Here is a 22,568-nt window from a genome sequence, read left to right on the forward strand (position 1 = left end):
GTACATACTTTTTATGTGCATGCAACATCTAGCGTTTACATTTCTGTTCTGACTGATTCAGATCAGCAATTTGCAGCCAACAAGGTGATCTAATCATCATTTTTTTTGGCTAGTCTGGCTTTCTCAGCTGCTGTACCTCTGCTGGAGCTCTTTCCAGTCACAAAAAATACAGCAGATGAAAGTAATGCAAAAGCGATGCATTTTCATTTAGAGTTGAGAACTTTTAGCTGTTTTTACCAAAAGAAAACTTTTCTTTAACTAACTTACTTAGGCTATTGAAGCTCAACATTTAACTGATAACAGTAAAGTTCAGTGAAAGGCAGACTTCTGTCCGCATTTAAATCAAATCACCAAGAGCGAAATAGTGCAGTGTCTTGGCTTAGGCTCAGTGCAGCTGTGTTCCTACCCTGGCCTGTGCCATTCCACTTGAGGGTTTATTTGCCACAGGAGGTAGAGATTTCCACTTTTTGCCTGCCTCTCAATGCCTTTGTAAGCCAGAACATCTCTCTGATTTTTCTAACCAATCTTGAAGCCATTAAATGCCCTACAAAATGCTCAGCAGAGGCACCTAGTGTGAGTGGCTTTAAAGCAACTGAGAAGAATCCAGTCGTGTCTTTAAGTGCATAAGGACTTCTGTGGGTCTGGTGCTCTTTTGCAATATTGTATTTTTAATGAATATATTATTAATCAGTAAAGACGTAAACAATTTCTATAAAGAGCAGCTAATAATTATAAGAATAAACTTTTGTTTCCTTTGTGTTTTGCAGCTGAGAGCAAGCTCTGTATTTTTGGGGGTTTTCCAGCCGAATGTTCATCCGAGAGCAGTGATCTGGGGTGCATTTTAGATGAGCATGTTGCACGCATCAATTCATCTTGAGCGGTTAAACAAACGTAACTGCAGAACAGCACGGACCTGTTTATAAGCAAGCCACGTGCCTTATCATGTTGAGACGCAGACAGGTGTTCTCCTCGTTGTGCCTGCTCTGGTTTTTGTGTGCTCTGGTCAAGCAGACATTTGACAGAATGTGTGTGGCACAAGGCCAGGCAAGACTGGGGATGGGGAACAAACACGCAGCATTTGGAGCACAAACACACAACATCTCAGTGGTCCGTTGCCTTAGACTCAATGTGCACTGGAAAGAACAGGACAAAGGAGCAGACCCGAGCACAGGTCACTGACCAGCTGCATGTTGCTGTAAGGATGCTCTGTAGTTTTGTGGCTTTCAGGCTATCTAAATTTCCGTGCTCTAAAACACAGCCCAGCTGTGGTCAGGAGGACAGCATGTGCCAGCCACCGCATCCTGACAGGCTGTGTGGGCGAGCGTGCCAGGTCCACGTCCCACGACACGGCAGAGTCCTCAGTCTTTGCCCTCGCAGACACCCTCCAAGGCCTCCTGCCACACATACTCAGGCCAGCAACGTAATCCTTCAGCTTCGTGCTACAAAAAAAAACACCACTCCTCTCACGGGCAATGATACAGCCCTCACATAATTTCAGGCTCTCTGAAATGAAAAACAGCATTAAAAAAAAAAAAAAAAAAAAAGAGCTTGTTCAAGTAACCTTCTGGGTTACCTGAACAGCCTGTGTGGAGGATTTTTTAGGTTTCTTTCACATTTTAGTGTACATTTCTGTTTGTGTTAGTAGCACTATGCATGCACCAATCATCCCACAGTGATCGGCTTACGGAGCATTTAAAGAAACCCAATTTTGTCTGTGCATCTGAGATGTGTCGCTGCTGGGTACGTGCTGTCAAGGTTCCTGAGTGTGAGCGATCGCTCCCTGCCCCAGGCGCCCCAGTGCAGAGAGGGCAAGGAGCTGGACAGCGATGTCAGTGGTGTCACCTGCTCCTTGTCCAACTGTCCCACTCCTGCTGCCTGGCTGAGGTGAGCAGGGGCTTTGTATACCTGGCGTACTGAGCCATGACATGCTCCTGTGCAAAGGTCACAGAGCCTGCTTGTAGCAACAACCCTGCTGCCATCTTTTCAGCTCAAAAGAGCTCTTTATTTCTTTCTTGCAGCCAGTATCTGACTAGTTCTTTTCTTCTCATGGTCTGAATTCAGTTGTACAGTTGCACTCACAGCTGTTACAACTCCTCAGGTTTTGCATGGTACGCAACTCAATAAATAAGCATTGTACAAGGAATAGCACTGAGGCTAATTCACCGCCTTTATGCGCAGCAGAAGCCAGCATTTAGTAGATACTGATTTCAGGCAACAAACAACTTCTCTAAATGCTCTCCCTCTGAGCTTGGATACTGTCTCCATATGCTAAAAAGTCAGACCCCCACTTCTCTTTGGTTAATTTTTCATTTCAAGTACAACTTATTCTAGATATCGAGTAAATTTCCAATACAGAAGAAATGTGCAAGGGTTTCCTAGGAGGACTCCATCTCCATGAATATGCTGTGCTTTGATTAAACATGCCAGAAGCAGGTCCAAATCCTCCGGTGCTATGAAATATGGTAACTTCTCCAACTTCTGTGGAGCTCTGTTTTGTATTGCTCAGCATCCTTTCTTACCATCTTTTTAATATAGTGGAGGGCTATAAAGTTATTCCAAGCTCCTAGTTCAAGGCAATGTCTCTTACCATACTCCAAAGCAAATAAAAACCAGGCATCATTTTTCCAAATATCTTCTTCCAGCAAAGACGTGTGAAAAATAGTATTTTTTTTTGTGCTCTCTTTTACTGTAGCACCTATTAAAAATACCTTGCATATGATGTTAGGGATTGAAGACTGTAAAGGGAAAAAAAATCTTCTGGGTGTGAAATACAATGACTATACACACTCCTTTACATCCTACACTCAGTTCACACACATAAGGAACACTAGCTTATGTCTTGGTCATTATTATTAAATTAAGTGTACTTGTGTCTATGGTAACTACCCTCCCTGAATTTCTGGTATCAAAAGCTCTTGACATTTTAATTCATAAAGGCTCTACCCGTATAAATGAATATAATCACTCATGCCTTATGCAGAATTTTTCCTCCAGCCAAAACTCAAAGAATGACTCGCCCTCTGCAGCTCATGTCCTCTCTCCTTGAAATGTAACTGCCCCCCTTGGGACAGTCTGGAGCAGCATTTCTGTGCCAAACTCTTGCAGGGGAATGGAATAAAGGAATAACTTCTAGATCGGTAAGGGGAATCAGCCAGACAGAATGTAATGGTCCACGTTGCAGTTTGGCTATTATTCACAGGTATATATGACTCTTTGGCCTGACTTCAGAGCTGAGCCCACCAATTCAGTGCAAATTCTAGTACTCAGCCTATCTGAAAATCTGGACATTACTGAATGCAAATGGCCAGGACTTGGTTTGTAATGAATCATTCAAAAGACACTGATAATGGGCTCAGGACTGAGGGAACAGGCACATGTAAAGTACTATCACTATCACCACCACCATTTTTTATAACATTGGGAAGTTCCTGGAAGGTCTCTGCTAACCAGGACCCTCCTTTCTTATCAAGTAAAACTGGAGTGGGAGGCTCTTACGGTCAGAAAACTTGGTGAAGGAAAGTTCCTTTTGAAAGCTAGGAACTTGAACAAGGCAAGATGAGAAATGTACAGGTTTCCTCAATTTCCTGCAAGTAATGAACACTGATGTGTTGTAATGTGACTGTGACATGTTATAATGTGATTGTTGTGTGTTGTAATGTGACCGTCGTAGCCTTCAGTGGGGAAAAGTAGGAAAACCCAGCCTATGCATATTCAGCTCCAGAGTGGCTGGGGAGATTCCCAGTCCTGCCACCTCTTTTCCGTTCCACGGCACTCTGGATTGCCTGGAGGAGCAGGTCTCTGTTGTTGAGGATGTTGTATTTACTTAGGTTCACAAGTTTGTCAAAATTTTCAGGGGAGTAGATTAGCCTAATGAGGTAATAGGGTGAGCAGTTGTTCTCCAGATTTACTTTGCCTTCTTCCATCTCTGAGAGACTGCGCTTTACCCCTGCAGAGGAAGAGAAAAGCCATCACTGTGAGCTGAATCTGGAACAGAACACGCCTGGTGTTGGAGGGGACTGATCTAGTTAGCAGAACCAGCTGTTAAAAACAGCCTCCAGGAGACTACACCCCACCACGCCTTGCAGGAGCCATTCCTGGTCAGCTGTCAAACAGTGTGGAGGTGCAGAGGGATCTGAGCTCCCCACGTCAGCCTCTCATCTTTCAGCACCTCTTCTCAGCCTCAGCTTAGCCAGATCCCTTGCTGCTGCCAACATCCATCATCCCTGTTGTGGCAATCTTTTCGCTTAAAAAAGACACCCTATTAATCTCCCCCAAAAACTCCAGCAGCCTCATATTTATACTTTTACAAATGTTTACCATTATACTTTCTTTCTTTTTTACCTAACTCCTTGAAGTCTGAATCAAATATGCCCCAACCACAGAAGTGCTGTGCGATGACAGTCACTGGGGCTACAAATGGACTGCCCAGGCATCCCCTACAATGTCTACTAGAACCACATGAAAGGGGCACGTGAACTTTGCTTGACACACAGCAGGCTTTAGTCTAACCCAGTGGTTTCTTGGCAGTGGGATGTCAGGGTGCTGGGCCCAGGCTGTCAGTAGAAGTGGTTGTACTAAAAATGTCCAAGCTTTACTTGATGGAACCTCCTGATATTCAGAGAGACATATTATCTGTGCTGTCCACATCCATGTACAGGCATCTACCTCAAGCACAGAAAAGCACAGTCTGTAGTGTCACTGTAAATGGGCACTTCACAAGCCAATTCTTTCTCTTTTCCAGAATGTAAATAGTTAAAGCAGGAAAAATAAATATCCACATTCCACAAGGTGTCTCTCAGCCATCTGGAAATGAAAAGCTCCCCTGTTAAACTTGAAATTCATGCAAACAGGTTGCCAAGGACCCTCCTCCCCCAGACTCCCACATCAGCTGCTGGCTGTCAGCTTGATCGATGAATCACTAGCTGCTGGGAGACAAGCAGGTGAGCGACACAGCTCACAGATTTGGGCCTGGAGCACTGAGAAGCTGCAGCAGCTGCTCTGCTCTGCATACTTTCATCTATCTTTCATTCAGAGTGCCTCTAAAACACTCACCTGTTTTACCTGCTAGACACTGTTCAATAGCCTTACCTGATGGCACATTGCCATCTGGACCATTTCCAGCTCCACCTAACGAGCCCAGTTCCCTCTGCAGGGCACCTCCTCTGTTTGTCTGCAGAGTTTCTGAATGTGATTTTGTTGGAGTATTTGTCAACATACGTGCTCTCTGAGCATTCAGTGGTGAATGTCATAGCAGCAAAGGAGCTTTACTTAACCTGTTTTGCTGCTATTCATATCTTTCCCCAAATGGTCCCCCAGAGACAGACATTTTGCTGTGTTCCCAGAAGCACAATATAGTTTTGGGTAAAGCTGTAAGGAGAGGGGTAAGAGACCAGGTAGTCTCACTCACAAATAGGCCATGCCCTCTCATAAAATTATTGCTAGATAAGACAATTAAGATCAATACTGTGGCAAGACAAATGACCCAAATTCAACTAAAATGACTGAGCTTACCAGGCTCCTTGAATTCCTTAAAGGTATCATTCACCAGGGGAAAATGAATTACTATGGGTGCTCTGGGGTCCTCTGGATCCGAAAACACATAACATTCCTTTGGGTTCTTCTCCTCTTCTTCACTTAGCTCCACTTTGGGGAAAGGGATTTTTTGTATCTTGCAATATTTGTATGTCATCTCCAATTGCTGTGGATACAGAATGTCATTGCCTTAAAGCCAACTCTTCAGACAAGAATCAGGTTTACTGATGCATCATAGAAATACTGTGGCAACTTAATTTAGTCCCCAGAATTATGCTGCAATGAATACATAGACAAAACTAGCCACAGAATAACCCTACTTTTTGCCACCACACATCACAAATCAGAAGACACTTCTCACCCTATAAAGTTCTTTATAGTTAGAGGAAATGACCACACTTAGAATTTGTCATGAGGACAGTGCAGGGGAGATCAAGATCTTGTCTTCAGCAATCAGTTGTCACCTCAATTCCCAGGGCATCCTAGAAAGTGTATGCCACAATCTACTACAGAGAAAGGAACCTAAGAACTACAGGCCTATAAACCTATAGGTCTGGTCTTCATGAGGTTTCCTTCCTCCTCCAAGACATGGTGACTGGTTTGCTCTTGAGTATATGATCAGGACTTTAACAGCAGCTTACTTCAAAGTTTTATTAAAGCAAGGATCTGCATATTCTGTCTTGTCAATCAATTCCCATTCCTCCTTCCCCCATCCCCCCCCCCAGAAAAAAAAAACATACAATTTCCCACGTGGACCTGCAGAAGCCCTGAAATAAGTGATTAAAACAATATATACATGGTATGTACACTACAATCTACAGCAACCAACCTCATACAGTCCTCTCCCTCAGAACACCAACAAACTCTATTACCTCAGAATCTAACCCTTCTAATGTGAGGATCCCTTCTATGCCTTTATCATGTAGTCATTTTTAAAGTAGATGGTCACTCTGTAACTTGAGCATTATCTATGAATTTGGCAATTAAACCTCACAGCTTTACAAGAAGAGTTTAACCAGGGCTGGAAGGAACAAAGCACATTAATCTCACCTTGAACACATTCCCCAAACCATAATCAAGTGAGATAATGACATCTACATTCCTTTCTGGCCGGAAAAGTGCTGCACCACTGGTGTTAATGAAATAGCCAACATCTATCAGGCAAAGATATTTCTGCAGCGGTGTCAGATTGTTAGGGAAGGAGTCCAGCACAGTGTCTGAAAAACATTTTGAATATAGTTAGCAGTGCATTGGTAGGAAAGAAGGAGTCAGTAATTCTGGCTTGCTACACAGTAAGGGCAGCCCCTTGGTTGCCCTCAAGACCAGGCTCACCTCCCTCCATAATGCGACCCCACAATCGTGGCCTCGCAAAGGCAGGCTGTGAGGCAGCCAGGCAGAGGACAGGTGAGACACAGACTCCACTGACCTCACAGCTGCTCTGGGGATTGATTTTTCACAGAATACAGACTTTTGCCGATTTTTTTCCCCCTGCTAAGAACTGTGAAAAATGCAAACAACAAAAATAATTTCACAGTGCACCAACAAATCTAACAAATGCAGTACCTCTCTGCTCTTACGCATTGCTCTTTATTGCTTTTGCGTTCTCTGGTGGAGACTCCTATCCCTGGGTGAAAACTCTGACTTCAGCTTGCATTCAGTGACCTCTCCTATAAATTATCTTAGCTGAAAAAATACCAGGTTATGCATGCACCATCTCCTACCATCAGCTTAAAATACTGCTTGAATTAATTAAACCTCACATTAACTCAAAACACAGCAAAAAGTGGATTATCCTAGCTGGCATGTTGAGATCTAAAGCCAGTTTCTACCAGCTAGACTCTCATTTATCTGCCAGGAACCCCACCAGCCACCCTGTAGACAGCAATCCCCTATCGTTATCCTGATACCATTTCTAGTACCATAGAATAAGAAACCTTTTGCCTTGGTTTTAAATATCAAAATAGTGTTTTAAGAGATTTCTTCAAGTTCACAAAATGAGGCAGTCCCCTCAATCCCTGGAACATCTGTGCTTAGGTATGTTCAAAAAAATGTTGATTTCAGAAATACTGCAGGTAAGTTCCAGCATCTCACTTCTTTCACCCCCTCTGCTGCCCTGGCCTCATTCTGTAGTGTTGATTTAAACCGAGTAGAATAAATCCAGCTTGTTCCATAGCCTGGAATGTTTGACAGCATCTTGAAGTAATAACTCATATTTTTTCCATTCCCTTGGTGTCAGATCTTTACAAAATTATTTGCTTATTTTAGCATTCATGGCTGATAGGAATTCACAGATTCTGCTGTAAAGAGAGACGTTTGCATGCAGTCCCTTTTTAGTTCTAATTGGCCTGGTGAATATTTTTAGTTGAAATTACAGTACCCCCATTTTCTTATCATGGAGATGGAACTGTACAATATTTATTCATGGCTGGATAAGTGAATTAGAGGTAGGCTTTTCCTTGGGAGAGTCTCTACTTCCATTTCACACTTTGTTTTACAAACACACTGTTGTTTTAATATGTCAGTTAACCCGAGCTGCAGGGATGTATTTAAAACAGAACTATATTCTGGAGAACTCTCCTATCATGAGGCTACCATTTCTGCCCACAGAGACAGCATTTACTCCTGCCCCTGTTCTAGAGATGGATCCAGTTCTGCTTTTAGCTTGGTCTCTTGCAGGTAGACAAAAAACAATACATCATCTACTGCTGTTTCCCGCTCCAGACTTTTATTTTCCCTTTTCCCACTCCAGACTTCAGGCCTTCCACTTATTTTACTTTATTTGGAGAATATCTGCCCTGAGGTAATCTTTAGTATTCCCCTTCCTTCTAATCCTCCTTGAAATCTGCTTCTACCCGTTTGCCTTTACAAAACTGCTAGTCAGTAAATGTAAGGACTTTTTAACGTTTACTGGCTGACAATTTTATCTTTAATCCGCCTTCTTAAGCTACTTGCTTGCTTCCTTCTCTCACCCACCCTTCTTATGCTACTTGTTTTCTTAGAGTAGACTCTTCTAGGACAATGGTTTTTTGCTTACTGAACATGCTGAAAACACTTGGCACTCCGTGGGCTCTGCCTTAATCCACAAAAAAAAAACTCCACACCTCTTGCTATCGTCAGCAAGCTTCAGGTAGCAATGGCAGCCAGACATAAACAGTGTTGCAACTTGCACGAAACAGAGGAGACAAAACACAAATTGCCAAAGAGGACTCAGAGGAGGCAGAGTGCACGTGTTTCCTTGCTGAAGTCAGATTAGTCGGATTCGTGTGGAGTCCTCCCACACTGATATCTGCTCGTGGAATAAATGAGGACGCTGGGATTACAGGAAGATTTGTGGTACACAAAAGCTCAGCTCCATTACCTTTCACACAACATTTCATAGTTTTTGAGGTAAAAATATTATGACTGCTTAGTTCACCCTCCTGCAGAGCACAGGCCATAGGAAATTACTGTTCAATTTATACATCAAGTCTAGGTATTACCTTTGTTTAATATATTCAGTCAAAAACTATGTGGCTTTAACTTTCTCTTGTTGGATCTTGCCATTTCTGTTTCTGAAGGGTTAAAGAAAGGTCCCTGGATGAATAAACCATCAGGCAGAAATACCACACATATGGGCAAACACATTTTTGCAGCCAATCTTTTCCTTAATTTGATCCACACAATAACCTGCTGGTTTATGCCTCTAATGTTACCTCTGTTTCTTGATCTTTTTTTTTTAATCTTTTGACTATTAAACCTATGCAGAATGACAAATTTCCTGTAGAAGAGCATGCTGTGACTCAAATTACAGATCTCTTCAGAAGGTGAAAGAGTGGCCCATGGACTAGTTCATCTTAACCTGTTAACCCTGAAGAAACAGATAAAACCAAACTCCATCTCAGCAGATTTCCAAACCCTGAGACAGTATCTTTAAATGTGAGATTTCCAAAGTCTAAAAAAAATCTGAGATGTTACCTGCACACTGCAGCTAACTCTTTGTTGCAGTTACCTTTCCATTCAATAAATTTTTTCTGATGGATATAATCCTTATGAAATTCTAAGCCTCTCAGGAAGTTATGAGACTTTCCCAGTAGCGGACGCTTGGTCATAATGTCCTGAAACATTTCATACAACTTCCCTGACAAACAAGACGGAGGTTCGATGATAGTGGTATCCTCCTCAGGGGAATGTTTTTCTGAAATAGAGAAGGAACTGTGAGAAAAAACATAACCAATTTGTTTTGCTAGACACCTTTGCAGGCTAGCTGTCCTTGCTGTCTTTCTGTGTGTCTCTTCCCTTCCTGTTTCTTGCAGTCTGCTGAAAAATATATGTACATGCCCATTTAAACACAGAGATAGTTGGTTTTGTTTAAAGCAAGCATGCGTTCTTTTCTTTTACACACTTTTCTTTGTACTTCTGCCTGAAAGCAAAAGTCCCCTCCTCATTTACAGTCACGGGAGTCATTTAACAGACAGTGAGCAAATTCTAAATGAAGAACATTTGCAACGAGCATGAAGTCTGCCCCTGGGTTAACAAAATAATAAAAAAAAGAAATAGAAACAAAAGAAATCATTCTGACACAGGTGAAAATTGTACTGGAAGATCTACAGCTATGCAACACAACATGCACCAGATTTAGGGAGAATGTGAGAGATTATTCACCAACAGTTGCAATAGTGTAACTTCCTCAATCATCTCCTTAATAGGAAGCACGGTCTGATGAAAAACGAGTATTGATTTGGAAACTCTTACCTATATCTACCATATCTTTGGCCCATCGTTCCCAGAATTCATTTGAATTTGAGGACCAGTATAAGCCATCCAGCAAATTCCTAGTAAAAATGTTTGTCCAAAGACCTGCAAATCAAAACAATTGGGAAAAGTACTTCATTAACATGTTAACCACTATTTCATCTTTTTTTATTACAAGTATCAATGCTACACATTGTTGCCCTATATGAATTCACCCCATTATGGCGCAGCTTACATAGTAGGTCTCAGAGAGCTCAACCTTAATGATGACAACAATTCAGTGTTCTTCCTCAAGAGATAACTACTCCCAACCACTCACTGTATAGTTCAGAGTAACAAAATATGAGGTATCAGTCACCCAAACTATGTTTTAGAGTGCTTACTGTGTACTTGTGAGAGAAAGAAATTATAAGCAGACTAGGGAATCAGAGTGCAGCCATATGACCATACGGTCTTTCTTTAAAATGAATTATTCTTTAAGTTGATCTAAGGCCTCTTTTTTTCTTTCAGGCATGTTTTGTTTCTGTGGAGTTCAACTGGTACAGGAATCAAAATAAAATTATCTCTATATGTGAGTGTGCTTTTAGAAAAGGAAGATCTATCCTCTGTTATAAGCCCCATGCCAGGTATTCATGTGAGAAACAAATTCATTCTCTAGCAGACTTCATAGTGAGAAATATGATTTTTGTCTCATGGATGTGGAGTCTTGCTTTTGTTATCAAAAGGTGCAATCCTGACAAGGCTTTCAAATCCACCTGGGGGAGATGGATTCCTCTGACTAGCTGCTTTTCCCGTTTTCTTTGTCTTTAGAGGCAGAACAGGCAGTCAAAGAAATTGGTGAAGGTTAAAAGGGCTTCCTTCATCCTTGTGGGCAGGGAATATTACTGGAGATAGATGACAATTCTTAGCCCACAAAGCTTCGATGGTTCTTGCCTTTGTGGCTTGTTCTTGATGAATTATATTTTATTTCAGATCTTTCTAATTCCACAATGCACTGCCTAGAAAGAGGCTGAAGAGATGATGACTGGGCAGAGGAGGAAGGTTTACTATTTCCTCAACTTGCCTTCTTCACCTTCTTGTTTCACTCAGAATATGGGAAGGGGAACCCTGCCACAAATGTCCCAGACTTGCCCAAAGAAAAAGAGAAGACAGGAGAAAAGAAACTATACAAGGAGCAGAAAGTGTTCAGAAGGGGTAAAAAGCCTGTTGAGTTAAGACCTAGAGCAGACACCTGCTGGCAAGGACTGTTGCACACAGAACAGTAGCTAACTAGTACCATGGTTTCTACCATGTTGTGATTAACTATACTGCATTGCTAGGTCACCTTCCAGATAGCAGATCCGAGATTCTGGCAGCTTCTTCACTCGCCTTCCCATGAAGAACTCACTGTCAAAAAATTCTGAACGAATGGAGGCTCCATATTTTGGTATGGCCACCTCATAAGGAGAGAACTCTGTCCACTCTGCAAAAAAATTGACGTATGCCATGTTTACTGTCATACAGAATAAGAAAACAAAACCTACGCCTGTGGATAAAGCTATCTGCAAGTTACATGAACTTTGCTAGACTCAGCAGCTCTGTACTATCAGTAGCTTGTACTACAAACTACACCGTCTAGTTCCCTAAAAACTGAGATGTGATTCACATACAAAAGGAACTAGCTTTTTCACCTCAGAAAGAGTATAATGATAGCTTCAAAAACTTAGATTTATATTTATAAAAATTCTGGGATCCCACTTGTCTCTCTAACTGAAGATCATCAAATGTACACCATGTAAGTGTGATCCAACCTTCAAGGAATGACCGGCATGAAACCTCTACTAAACCAAACCTGTCAGACTACATGAAAGCAGCCTGAAGACACATCAACTCAGAATTAGAAAGTAATACAGTGTGGATGTGGCCACACAGTTTCCTGACTCAAGCTGTCCTGTATAGGTATTCCTGTAAAACAGCAACGGTGAACCTAGCCTCATGTAAGTACTAAATGCTTTTTCTTTCCAGTATCTGCTCGCTTCAGTACCTCTTGCTGAATATAGTCTGTATCTAAAGGGTGTCACAACACACCCATCACTGCAATCATACTCCACTCTAGAGATTTAGGTAAGTGCCAATTACATTTCACAGCACCTCTTCAAACTAAGGAGCCATGATAGCCATTTTATAGGTGTGAAACTAAGACACAAAAAGATTATATGATTTGCCTCCACTCACTCACAATATATTTGGCAAAAACAGAACTTCATTCCAGATCTTCAGAAATGCCTTGTTTGTGCCTGAGGGTGTTATCCAGCAGATCTGCTTTTTCTAATCAACACCCAGCAATTCACAAGAAAGACAAACATTTTATTAAAAGATGAATCCTGAGTCAGGGCAACCAACTGAGGCATTCCTCCTGCATTCCCCCCCACCCCCCAGACACATACACTCCCTCCCTATAAATTCTCTTTAGTCCCTACTCAGAGTCAGAAGAAACTCTAAGAATACTTACCTCTGAATTTGAAAGTACTGAACTTTTCCTCTTTGACATTGAGGACTGCATAGAAAGGCAGTGGGTTTTGTCCATGCTCCAATGCCTTCCGCTGGTCTGTGAGTTTGTACTTTCTTGGCTAATCAAACAAATAAAAATCACAGTAAACCTCTGGAAAAGCATAAGGCAAAACCACTGACAATCTACATGAGTACTGATAGACAACAGGTGTTTTATTACCCAGAGGAATCTGTGGGTCACATTTTCTTGAAAGACCTTTTCTTTCATGTTCCTGTATTTTCCTTCCTGGTTGCCTTTTTGATATCTACCGACCCGTACATTAATATCAAAGTGCCTTGACTGTCTATGTCCAATAGATCTTTACTAAGGCTCAGACTAATGTTCACAAGAGGGCAGGTTATTCTAGTTCTTAAGCGTCCAAATAGAAACATTAAAACACCTGACTGTTGGGGGGGTGGAGGGTTGCTCAGTTCTTTCTGAAAATTGCCAACTGAAATTGCTATCTGTTGGGCACCCCCCTTCAGAGGCACCGACACACCAGCTATTCTGGAAAATCCTGGCTATGGGATCCTTTGTCATTATTTACAAATCATACTGGAATGCCTCAGTTGCTCTGGATTTGTTCCTCGCATTATGTCATGCAAACAAAGAGGGAAATGCCAGAGAAGACAAGTGGACATTTCTCAAATCTGTGGCAGGACAACGTACGTGGTACTGTGGTACATACCCGTTCATGTAAGAACATTTCCTGAACAAGTGACCACAAGGTTGTAAAAGATGAGACGTGTCCAGCTTTTGCCCTTTCATCAAGTTCCTTGTGATAATATTTCAGATGTTCCATAGACATAAGGTTGCGTTTGCATTTTGTCACTTGTTCTTTTACTGCTCTGAGTGGCCCCTCCAGAGTCTTCTGTGACCAATCTGCATGCTCATACAGGTCTGCTAGGGTCCTAAAGAACAAAAATCTTAGAGAATCATACATTTCATAATGCAAAATACTGTATTTACCCAGATACTTTCATCGAAGCAGAGAACTAGCTAGCTTAAACTGAAGTTATGATAGAGAGCCAACCGTAATAGCTTTACCAGGGAATTATGTTCACGTACTAATAACATAAGACTTTGAAATAAATGCATCTCTCTCACTATGTGGAAATGTGGTGTCAGTCATTCCAAATACAAATCGCATCTTCTGTACTCACCATGTTGAGCCAGAAGCCCCAGTGAGATAGGTAACACAGTCCAACAGATTTAGCTTCTGAAGAGCCAAGAGGTGGCCAAACATAGCTGACATTGCTCTGAGGCCTCCGCCTGTTGCCATAACAGCTATTACTGGGACCTGTTCAAAACATAAACATCTTCAGAAAGTTACTCACTTGCCTACTTGGAAAAGCCTAATTGCAGCTCCTACAATTTCTTGAGCAGACTTTATTGAAGGACAATGAAATTAAATCAATGTTCAGCCAGTCTCTACCAGTACTTTATTTAAATTAACCTCCAGACACTCAGAGGGTTTTCATAATCTCAAAGCTTGGATGAGTTTGGAAACTGTTAAAATTCAGTGATTTTAACCCTTCTTCCTTTCTGTTTTCTTCACAATTGGAATTGCTATGATTTGTAACAGATAATGATAAGATTTAACTATAAATAATAAAAGTTCAGTAAACATAATTAAGAATGGATTCAAGGAAGTCCTGAACAGAGTTCAGGAAAAAAGATATTAAGCAAACAAAATGATTCTTTGGACAGTGTCCATTCAACAAATAAAATTCCATCAAGAAAATAAATGTTCACTTTAGAATTCACCCTGGGTCTTGGCAACAAACCATGCTTCAGCTGGAGCTTGTTAGAAAATGTTCTTTCTCCATTCTGAATAATTTCGACTTTTTGTGAAAAGTGATTGGAAAATGAAAAAAAATATAAGCCTAAAGAAGGGACATTACGGTGATTTCACAAAGTTCCACAGGAGGTGAATTTCAAACACTCCTGTTTTCCTACTTATTTTGGATTATCTGGCTGTCTGTGTTGTGTCTCAAAGAACATACCAATGCCTCATATTGTGCTGACCTGCCGCATCACACTGTTGGAAACTCTGACCTTGAAGACGGATATATTCTGTCCTTAGGAATTTGGCCAAATGAAGAGAATGGAGGCCTGAATAGCTGAGCTGAAATTTTAGATGAGTATGGGATATGCCACTCCGAGAACTTCAGTTATGCTGCCATTCAAATCAATGGGTTTGTCACCAATATGCAAAAACTACTAGAAGGTTTGTGGGGAGTTGTGCCAATCCAAATTCAATAGGCCCACAGCCCATGCTCGGATTCCAGCTCACAGACCTCGTGTCCATGTAGATCTCTTTCCAAATGAAGAACCCTTTTCAGGGCACTGGCAACCACTCTCTTCCTTTTTTGCAAGAATTCCTGCTCTTCCCGGCATAGATCATATCCTAAGCGCACATCTAGTTTTTCCGTGCTGCAACATAAATAAGTCCAGAGGCACAGGATTAGTGTTAAAAATGCACATGGATCTATTTTCAGCAACTGCAGTCTATTAAACATGATAAAGAATCACGATTCACTGTTTAGATTTACAGGCAGAAATGCAGATCTCAGTTGCAAAGAAATGAACTGTTTCACTTCTACACAGTCTCATTATTTTCTGGTGTTTCAGCATAAGTCTTACTGCCAGCTCAGGACAGCAGATATGGAAAGAGAAAGGATTATTTGTGTCCTTCAGTAGCTTTGTTATTTGAATACTTTCTATGTTTCCTTCAAAGAATTTCTGAGCAAAAGGTCATTAGAACCTAACAGTCTTTCATGGGGATTTAAACCATTGATTTCTACAGAAACTGTATTATGAAGAAGGTGTTCAAATTATTTTGTTTTTATTTTTTGTATGTCTCATTATTTTACAGCGTAATATTTCATCTTCCCTAGCTTATGCTTCTTTCTATTGATAATACCATGGTCACAAATCTATTTTCTTAAGAAAACGTGTGTGGTTTGAATAACATATAGAATCTGGATGTTTAGATCAAGTCAAATCCCCTTCTCCCTCTGCCTTCTTCCTGCTTACTTGTCCCTTTTGAAGAAATCTCCAATCTCAGTCTTTGATTCTTTGACACAAAGGACATCTGACTAAGTTCCTCACTGTTTGAAATTCACATTTATTTATTTGTTTGTTTATTTATTTTGCATTTTAACATGACTCTTGCCCCAAATCAATTTACTTTCGCTTTGTTGTGGTGACTCTTTCACGGTGACTTAACTGTCAAGGTATTTTGCCCTTAGTCTTTGGAATTCCTTATATCTAAATGAAGGACACTCTGCTCTAGAATTCCATGTTCAAAGAGTAATACAACTTGTAGAGAAACAAAACAGTCCCCTTACCAATCATTTAGTTGGAGGTACAGCTGCAATGGCACATTCTGTAAACAAAGAAACGTGAGCAGGAATGTGAATGACTGTGAAAATAAAGTTTAGAAATTCAGATTTTCAATGACTCCTGAAATACCCCACCACCACCCCCCTGCAGTTTTTTAGAAAATTGTAGCAGGAAAGGGAAGGTAAGCAAATAAAAACCAAACATATTCTGTAGAGATGCTAGAGAGGCAGGAGGCATTGAAGTGGCTACCTGACCAGACCGTGAAACAGGACTCCTACTCACTGTGACCCCATGAACCAGCCTAACTCAGCAGCAGTAGCACACTGCCACCCTCTCATTCTTGAGAATTAAGAACAGTATCCAGCTAAAGACAGTGTTAGGGAGAGGAAATACAAGTCACCACATCCTTTCAAAAAGCTACTGGAGGTAGGGCAATCAACTGTGAAACAGACATTCATTCTCCCATTTCTGTAAGAGAAATGCTGCCAAGTAATTCTTTTCCTCCTGTATTTGCCTCCCATTGGCTGCACGGTGTGAGAAAGGATGTCTGGCTGTTGTTACCAGATTCATCTGGTCACACAGCAGTGTCATTCCTGCTTTTAAAGCAACTTAAAGTTGTACCTGTCCACCAGTTACCATCAGTACTGTATACATACAGGAATGTGACAAAATTGTTCTCTGAGGGTAAGATTCACCTCATCTAACTTTAGCTACCTAAAATTTAGGTATATAGACTGAGCTAACCACCCAGGCTTGATACAGACAGTAGAGACAGAGTGGGGCATCCCAAAGACTTGCTAGGGGTATTGAACATTCTCCTTTAACTGTGTGACAACAGCAGAGGTTGGTCTTTTATTACATTTCAACATTTAACTCAGGCATTTAGAAATGGCCAGGATGAATCCCCAATTATTGATTTTACGGACAGAAAAATGATATTTCTCTGAGAAAACTAATCTTTTTCTACAGAAACCTTGTATTTGCATCTTGTCTTCTCACCCAGACTTACCAATTGAATTATTTTTCAAGTGATATTATGTTAAATACTGATGGTTACTTTAGTCATCTCTCCAAAAGATCTTATAAATAGTGAGGTACTTACATGTCTTACAGGGAGGGTTACTTTCACTTTGTGTCCAACAGGGAGAAATTTCAGTGGTACTGTTAAGGTGTCACTTAAATTGTTTCTGTCATCTTCCTTATCAGAAACTTTCTGCAGAGAACAAAAAAAAAAAAAAATGTATTTTACTCTCAGTAGGGCAACAGTTCCCCACTGTTTTGGTGACACTGAAAATAAGCGAGCAGTGTGAGAACTGGCTTGGTGCAGTGCACATTACCTGCAGCCTGGCTTTTAGAACTGGCTCCCAAGCCTTCACACAATGGAAGTAGAAAGTATCTGTCTCCTCTGTAGCTTTCTGTGTTCTTTCATGAGATGCAGGCACGGTAAGCACAAGATTTTTACCCTCTAGTGAAAACAGATTTGTTTAGAGAATATTACCACTGTTCAGGCAAAGGAGCTAACAAAGTTTGCTGCAGACATTCTTTATGGTAACTCCTCTCTAAGTTTCCACACTGGCAAAGTCTCCTACAACACAGAAACTTGTACTCCTGCATCTATCCCAAAGTTTACTGTGTCCAAATTTGATTGCTCCAAGGAAAAGACACAGAGATCGGAGTTACAACTGGAGGTAGTTCAGGGACTTTCACTACTTTGCATTTTATTGTCTTTATTAGTTGTCTTTGTATCTTGAAGTGTCTCCATCTGGACATGAATGCCTATGATTTGGTTGTGTCCTCACTTCACAGGGAAATCTGCGTACCTTTCAAATATTTCCTGCTTTCATTACTGTCCACTTGCACTTCCAAGCACCAAACTTCACGTGACTGTAAAAGACAGGAGTGGAAAAGTTTGAAAATAGCAAATGCCGTATCTGCAGCAAATAACAAACCATCATGCAGCCAGCTAGTAGCTATAATACAGGGCTAGCCTAAACTGGACTCAGTGCTGGAAGCAATCTAGCTGTACAAGAAGAAATTCAGAGCTCATTATTTCAGAACAGTAGCCCAGTTATAATGCTTTACAACTAGCTTGTCCATACAGTGGTGCATTGACAGAGGTGATTATACCCATTGAAGTTATCCCCAAATCAGGAATCTCTGCACAACACTTGAGTTGCCCAAACTCAAGTACACATATATATATGATAATTACTTAGGAAGGGTGGGAGGAAACCACCTGATGATGAGTTTTAGTGTATCGTGGCCGTGATTCGTCTACAAAGCATCTTCTTGTTGGTTCTGATCATGGATTTATTCCACCCTACCGTCCCACCTGAGTCATTATAGTTCACCCTTAATAACTCATGCCAGGACAGTTTTCCAAGCCATTTCAGGAACAACGCATGCCAATCATTACAGCTCTTATGCCTCACACAGAAAATGAGGGGGAAAGAACAGAATATGTATTACTTTGCCGCATGGGTATTAAAGGCTAGCATCTGGAAATCATACACATGCTTGGAGTGGTTGGCATGAAGTGCTTTGTACTCCTTTGCTGCTGGGCCAGCCCAAGGAGATAGGTAATGGACCACATGCTGACTAATACCACAAGAGGACTCCGTGTTTCAACAATTAAAATAGCTCTTCATTAAAAAACTCATTTCCTATAAAGCTACTACATTAGATAACCTTCCAGTCATAAGCACATTGACTACTTATTGATGTCTTCTTCTATAGACTCATCCCTTTCAAACCTTTGTTCTTCCTGCCAAATGCCACGCTATATTACATGAAACACATTTCACTTTGAATGCCAACCAACACAGGATGCTGAAATATTAGCAAACCATAACTGGGCAAAACACTGATACATGAGAACTTCAAGAAACACAGTTTCTCTTTTTGCATAGAGTGGACAACATTTAAATCGTAACCAAGGGGAACTGTCCCACATTTTTCTTTTATACTGTCGACCACGCTCGTATCAATAACAGTAGCTTCTGCTCTCCCTGTAAAATGCCAGATGGCCAGGGAGAAAAGTAGAAAAACAAATGAAGGAAAAGTCACTCCAAACTAAATTCATATTTGAACCTTACCACTAGGACATCATTGGTAATGACATACTCTGGAGGGCCAGGACTAAAAAGACAGAAGCAAAAAAACAAACAAAATATGTGTGAGTACCAAGTATTTATTTTTTTAATAGCAGTTTTATGACCTTTTCTTCATAAATTGAATATAGTTATATTAGTGTCATAATTTGTTTTCTGAAAGGCATAATACACAATTATCTGCTAAGCATATGAACCAAAATGCAGTTGCTAAACAAGAAGACAGGAGAGCCCATAAAAATACCAATTCTTAAAACTACAGAAGAAAAAGGTGTTGGTCTATGTGGAATCACGTCCTGCCCCTAACAAATAGCCACATGGCTTGGGAAAAGCAAAGACTACTATTAATGTACTCTCCAAATACTTATTAGGACAGGCATTTCTGTCTGATCCAGATTATAATGTACAACTGGTCACCAAAGAACGGCAAATAAGAATTAGGTCACATCATATGTATGACTGGAAAACATATGGCTAAGTAATATAAAGTCTTTGTTCCAGACATTTTACCTTGTAAATCCTAGGTTTGTCACTGAATGGAAGTAGTTATTTAATACCATGAGTAACCTATAGATTCTACTAACATAATCTCTAATTAAGGCTAGTACTCCAATGGCACTATGTTACACACATTCATAAGTGCTTCCATAGATCTGAAAGGACCACTGAAGTTATGCAGTATGTAATCTTTGACTTTCTGCAAAGTCCAGGACATTTTACCAAGCAGCATATCAAGCCCTGTAACTTCTATTTCAGCAGTAGAATGTATTTACACATAGATAACTAGGTTTCACTTCCAGGGATGAAGAATTTCCCACATGCTTTGTAACTTGAACTGTGAAAAATGTTCCTCTTATTTCTAGTCTGAATCTGCTCAGTCCAGTTTCCAGGCACTTCATCTCATTCTGTGCTTTTTGTACATCTGGCTGTGATTGCTTCCACATTTGCAGGGGATGCTTGCACCATCACTTAAGGTGTCTTCCACAGATAAATTAAATAGATTTTCTGAGCTACATTGTGTTAATCAAGAATACCAGAGGGTTTTGTTGTTGTTGTTGTTGTTTTGTTGTTGTTTTGTTTTTGTTTTGTTTTGTTTTTCTGCAGCCATTCCATCTTTAAGACTAAGAAACCCTATTCACAGTTTCTCCTTCTAATCATGAAGTTAGTTTTAAACAGACTATATTCACAGAATCACAGAATTTCTAGGTTTGAAGAGACCTCAAGATCATCGAGTCCAACCTCTAACCTAACACTAACAGTCCCCACTAAACCATATCCCTAAGCTCTACATCTAAACGTCTTTTGAAGACTTCCAGGGATGGTGACTCCACCACCTCCCTGGGCAGCCTGTTCCAATGCCTCACAACCCTTTCAGTAAAGAAGCTCTTCCTAACATCTGACCTAAAACTCCCCTGGCGCAACTTTAGCCCATTCCCCCTCGTCCTGTCACCAGGCACGTGGGAGAACAGGCCAACCCCCACCTCTCTACAGCCTCCTTTAAGGTATCTGTAGAGAGCGATAAGGTCGCCCCTGAGCCTCCTCTTCTCCAGGCTGAATAAGCCCAGCTCCTTCAGCCGCTCCTCGTAGGACTTGTTCTCCAGGCCCCTCACCAGCTTCGTCGCCCTTCTTTGGACCCGCTCAAGCACCTCGATGTCCTTCTTGTAGCGAGGGGCCCAAAACTGAACACAGTACTCGAGGTGCGGCCTCACCAGAGCCGAGTACAGGGGGACGATCACCTCCCTAACCCTGCTGGTCACACTATTTCTGATACAAGCCAGGATGCCGTTGGCCTTCTTGGCCACCTGAGCACACTGCTGGCTCATATTCAGCCGACTGTCCACTATCACTCCCAGGTCCTTCTCCGCCTGGCAGCTCTCCAACCACTCATCTCCCAGCCTGTAGCTCTGCTTGGGATTATTACGCCCCAGGTGCAGGACCCGGCACTTAGCCTTGTTAAACTTCATGCAGTCGACCCCAGCCCATCGGTGCAGCCTATCCAGATCCTCCTGCAGAGCCTTCCTACCCTCGAGCAGATCGACACTCGCACCTAACTTGGTGTCATCTGCAAACTTACTGAGGGTGCACTCAATGCCCTCGTCCAGATCATTGATGAAGATGTTAAAGAGGACCGGCCCCAGCACCGAGCCCTGGGGGACGCCACTAGTGACTGGCCTCCAACTGGATTTGACTCCATTTACCACAACTCTCTGGGCCCGGCTATCCAGCCAGTTTCTAACCCAACGAAGCGTGCGCCAGTCCAAGCCAAGAGCAGCCAGTTTCTTGAGGAGAATGCAGTGGGAGACGGTGTCAAAAATATTATGTTTTTGTAACATTAAAAACTGGACAGATAATGCAGTGTAGGTAGGATTTTTTTCAGTCAAATTTTTGATAGCATTTAAAAGAGAGAGAAAATTTATCTTATGGGATTTGTTCTCCTCCAAAGCTGATTACCAATTTGAGGAGGAGGGCCTTAATTTTACTATTTGTTGATTGCATGTTTTTTCAGTTTAACTATGCTATGATGCACCTAATGATTTTTCTACATCATTCTACATATATTTTGTGGTAATAATACACATTTCCTGGTCATTTAGAAAAACTAAAGTGTTCAAGGCATTGTTATATTAGTATCAACAGATTGGAGAGCACCTCTCTTAGGTCTTGTATGCATCTTGTGTGCAAGTTATTGAATCCTGCCAACATTACTACATTTCCATCATCAGGATTTAGGTGCCAAACATAAGGTAAAACTTGTATAAGATACACTAAAAGACAGAAGTAGCTGAGGAAGCTAAGGTTAAAAAAGAAATTGAAACAGCAATCTCAGCTCACTGCTGTAAGGAGTAGCTGGAAGAATTTCCTCTTTCTCTGAGATATTATACTGCCTTGCAGAACTAAACCTTTCAGCTTTGGAATTTTACTCACATTTTTTCCATCCAGAACTCCACTTCCAAACTTTCCCATTTCTTAGAGCACCTCTCTTTCTAAAAGGAAAAGGGTAAAATACATAGGGATTATTGGAGGCTGCAAGAGTTCACTAGTAGAGACACATCAGAAAAGAGTTGCACTTCCATGGCTGATATCTCTTCTGCTAACGTTACCAAAAAAGCTAAGATTGCAATGGAAACCACAGGTTCTGGAAAGGCAAGTAAGATTAATGTTCTCCCATCATGGGATATGTAGTACTATACATCCTTCCAAAGATACCGTCAGAGAGGAAAAGCTTGGCTGAAACAGAAATATATCTTTCAGCAAAGACGGTCTGCCTGGGAGAAAGGTATTGAAGCCCAACAACAAATATCACTAATTCCAGTGTC

At 41.2% G+C, this 22,568-nt stretch overlaps 1 protein-coding gene across 14 annotated transcripts in view; it reads right to left on the bottom strand.

Moving 5' to 3' along the window:
* Window positions 1-2,659: 2,659 nt before the first annotated feature.
* The window catches only part of LOC118167599 (cytosolic phospholipase A2 beta-like), a 49,689-nt gene continuing 29,780 nt past the window's right edge, over window positions 2,660-22,568 (bottom strand). For all 14 annotated transcript variants that reach the window (XM_035327123.1, XM_035327129.1, XM_035327127.1 and 11 more), the window contains 16 exons: window positions 22,177-22,235; window positions 19,237-19,279; window positions 17,962-18,025; window positions 17,479-17,606; window positions 17,244-17,354; window positions 16,147-16,184; window positions 15,094-15,229; window positions 13,957-14,093; window positions 13,482-13,704; window positions 12,755-12,872; window positions 11,588-11,725; window positions 10,264-10,368; window positions 9,521-9,706; window positions 6,583-6,749; window positions 5,512-5,698; window positions 2,660-3,946 (listed from right to left, as the gene is read on the bottom strand). In XM_035327123.1, the coding sequence (XP_035183014.1) occupies window positions 3,702-3,946; window positions 5,512-5,698; window positions 6,583-6,749; window positions 9,521-9,706; window positions 10,264-10,368; window positions 11,588-11,725; window positions 12,755-12,872; window positions 13,482-13,704; window positions 13,957-14,093; window positions 15,094-15,229; window positions 16,147-16,184; window positions 17,244-17,354; window positions 17,479-17,606; window positions 17,962-18,025; window positions 19,237-19,279; window positions 22,177-22,235 (2,085 nt within the window). In that variant the 3' untranslated portion in view covers window positions 2,660-3,701. The remainder of the gene's footprint in view (window positions 3,947-5,511; window positions 5,699-6,582; window positions 6,750-9,520; window positions 9,707-10,263; window positions 10,369-11,587; window positions 11,726-12,754; window positions 12,873-13,481; window positions 13,705-13,956; window positions 14,094-15,093; window positions 15,230-16,146; window positions 16,185-17,243; window positions 17,355-17,478; window positions 17,607-17,961; window positions 18,026-19,236; window positions 19,280-22,176; window positions 22,236-22,568) is intronic.

Source organism: Oxyura jamaicensis, chromosome 5, assembly GCF_011077185.1.
Source record: "Oxyura jamaicensis isolate SHBP4307 breed ruddy duck chromosome 5, BPBGC_Ojam_1.0, whole genome shotgun sequence".
In the NCBI taxonomy this organism is placed as follows: domain Eukaryota; kingdom Metazoa; phylum Chordata; class Aves; order Anseriformes; family Anatidae; genus Oxyura; species Oxyura jamaicensis.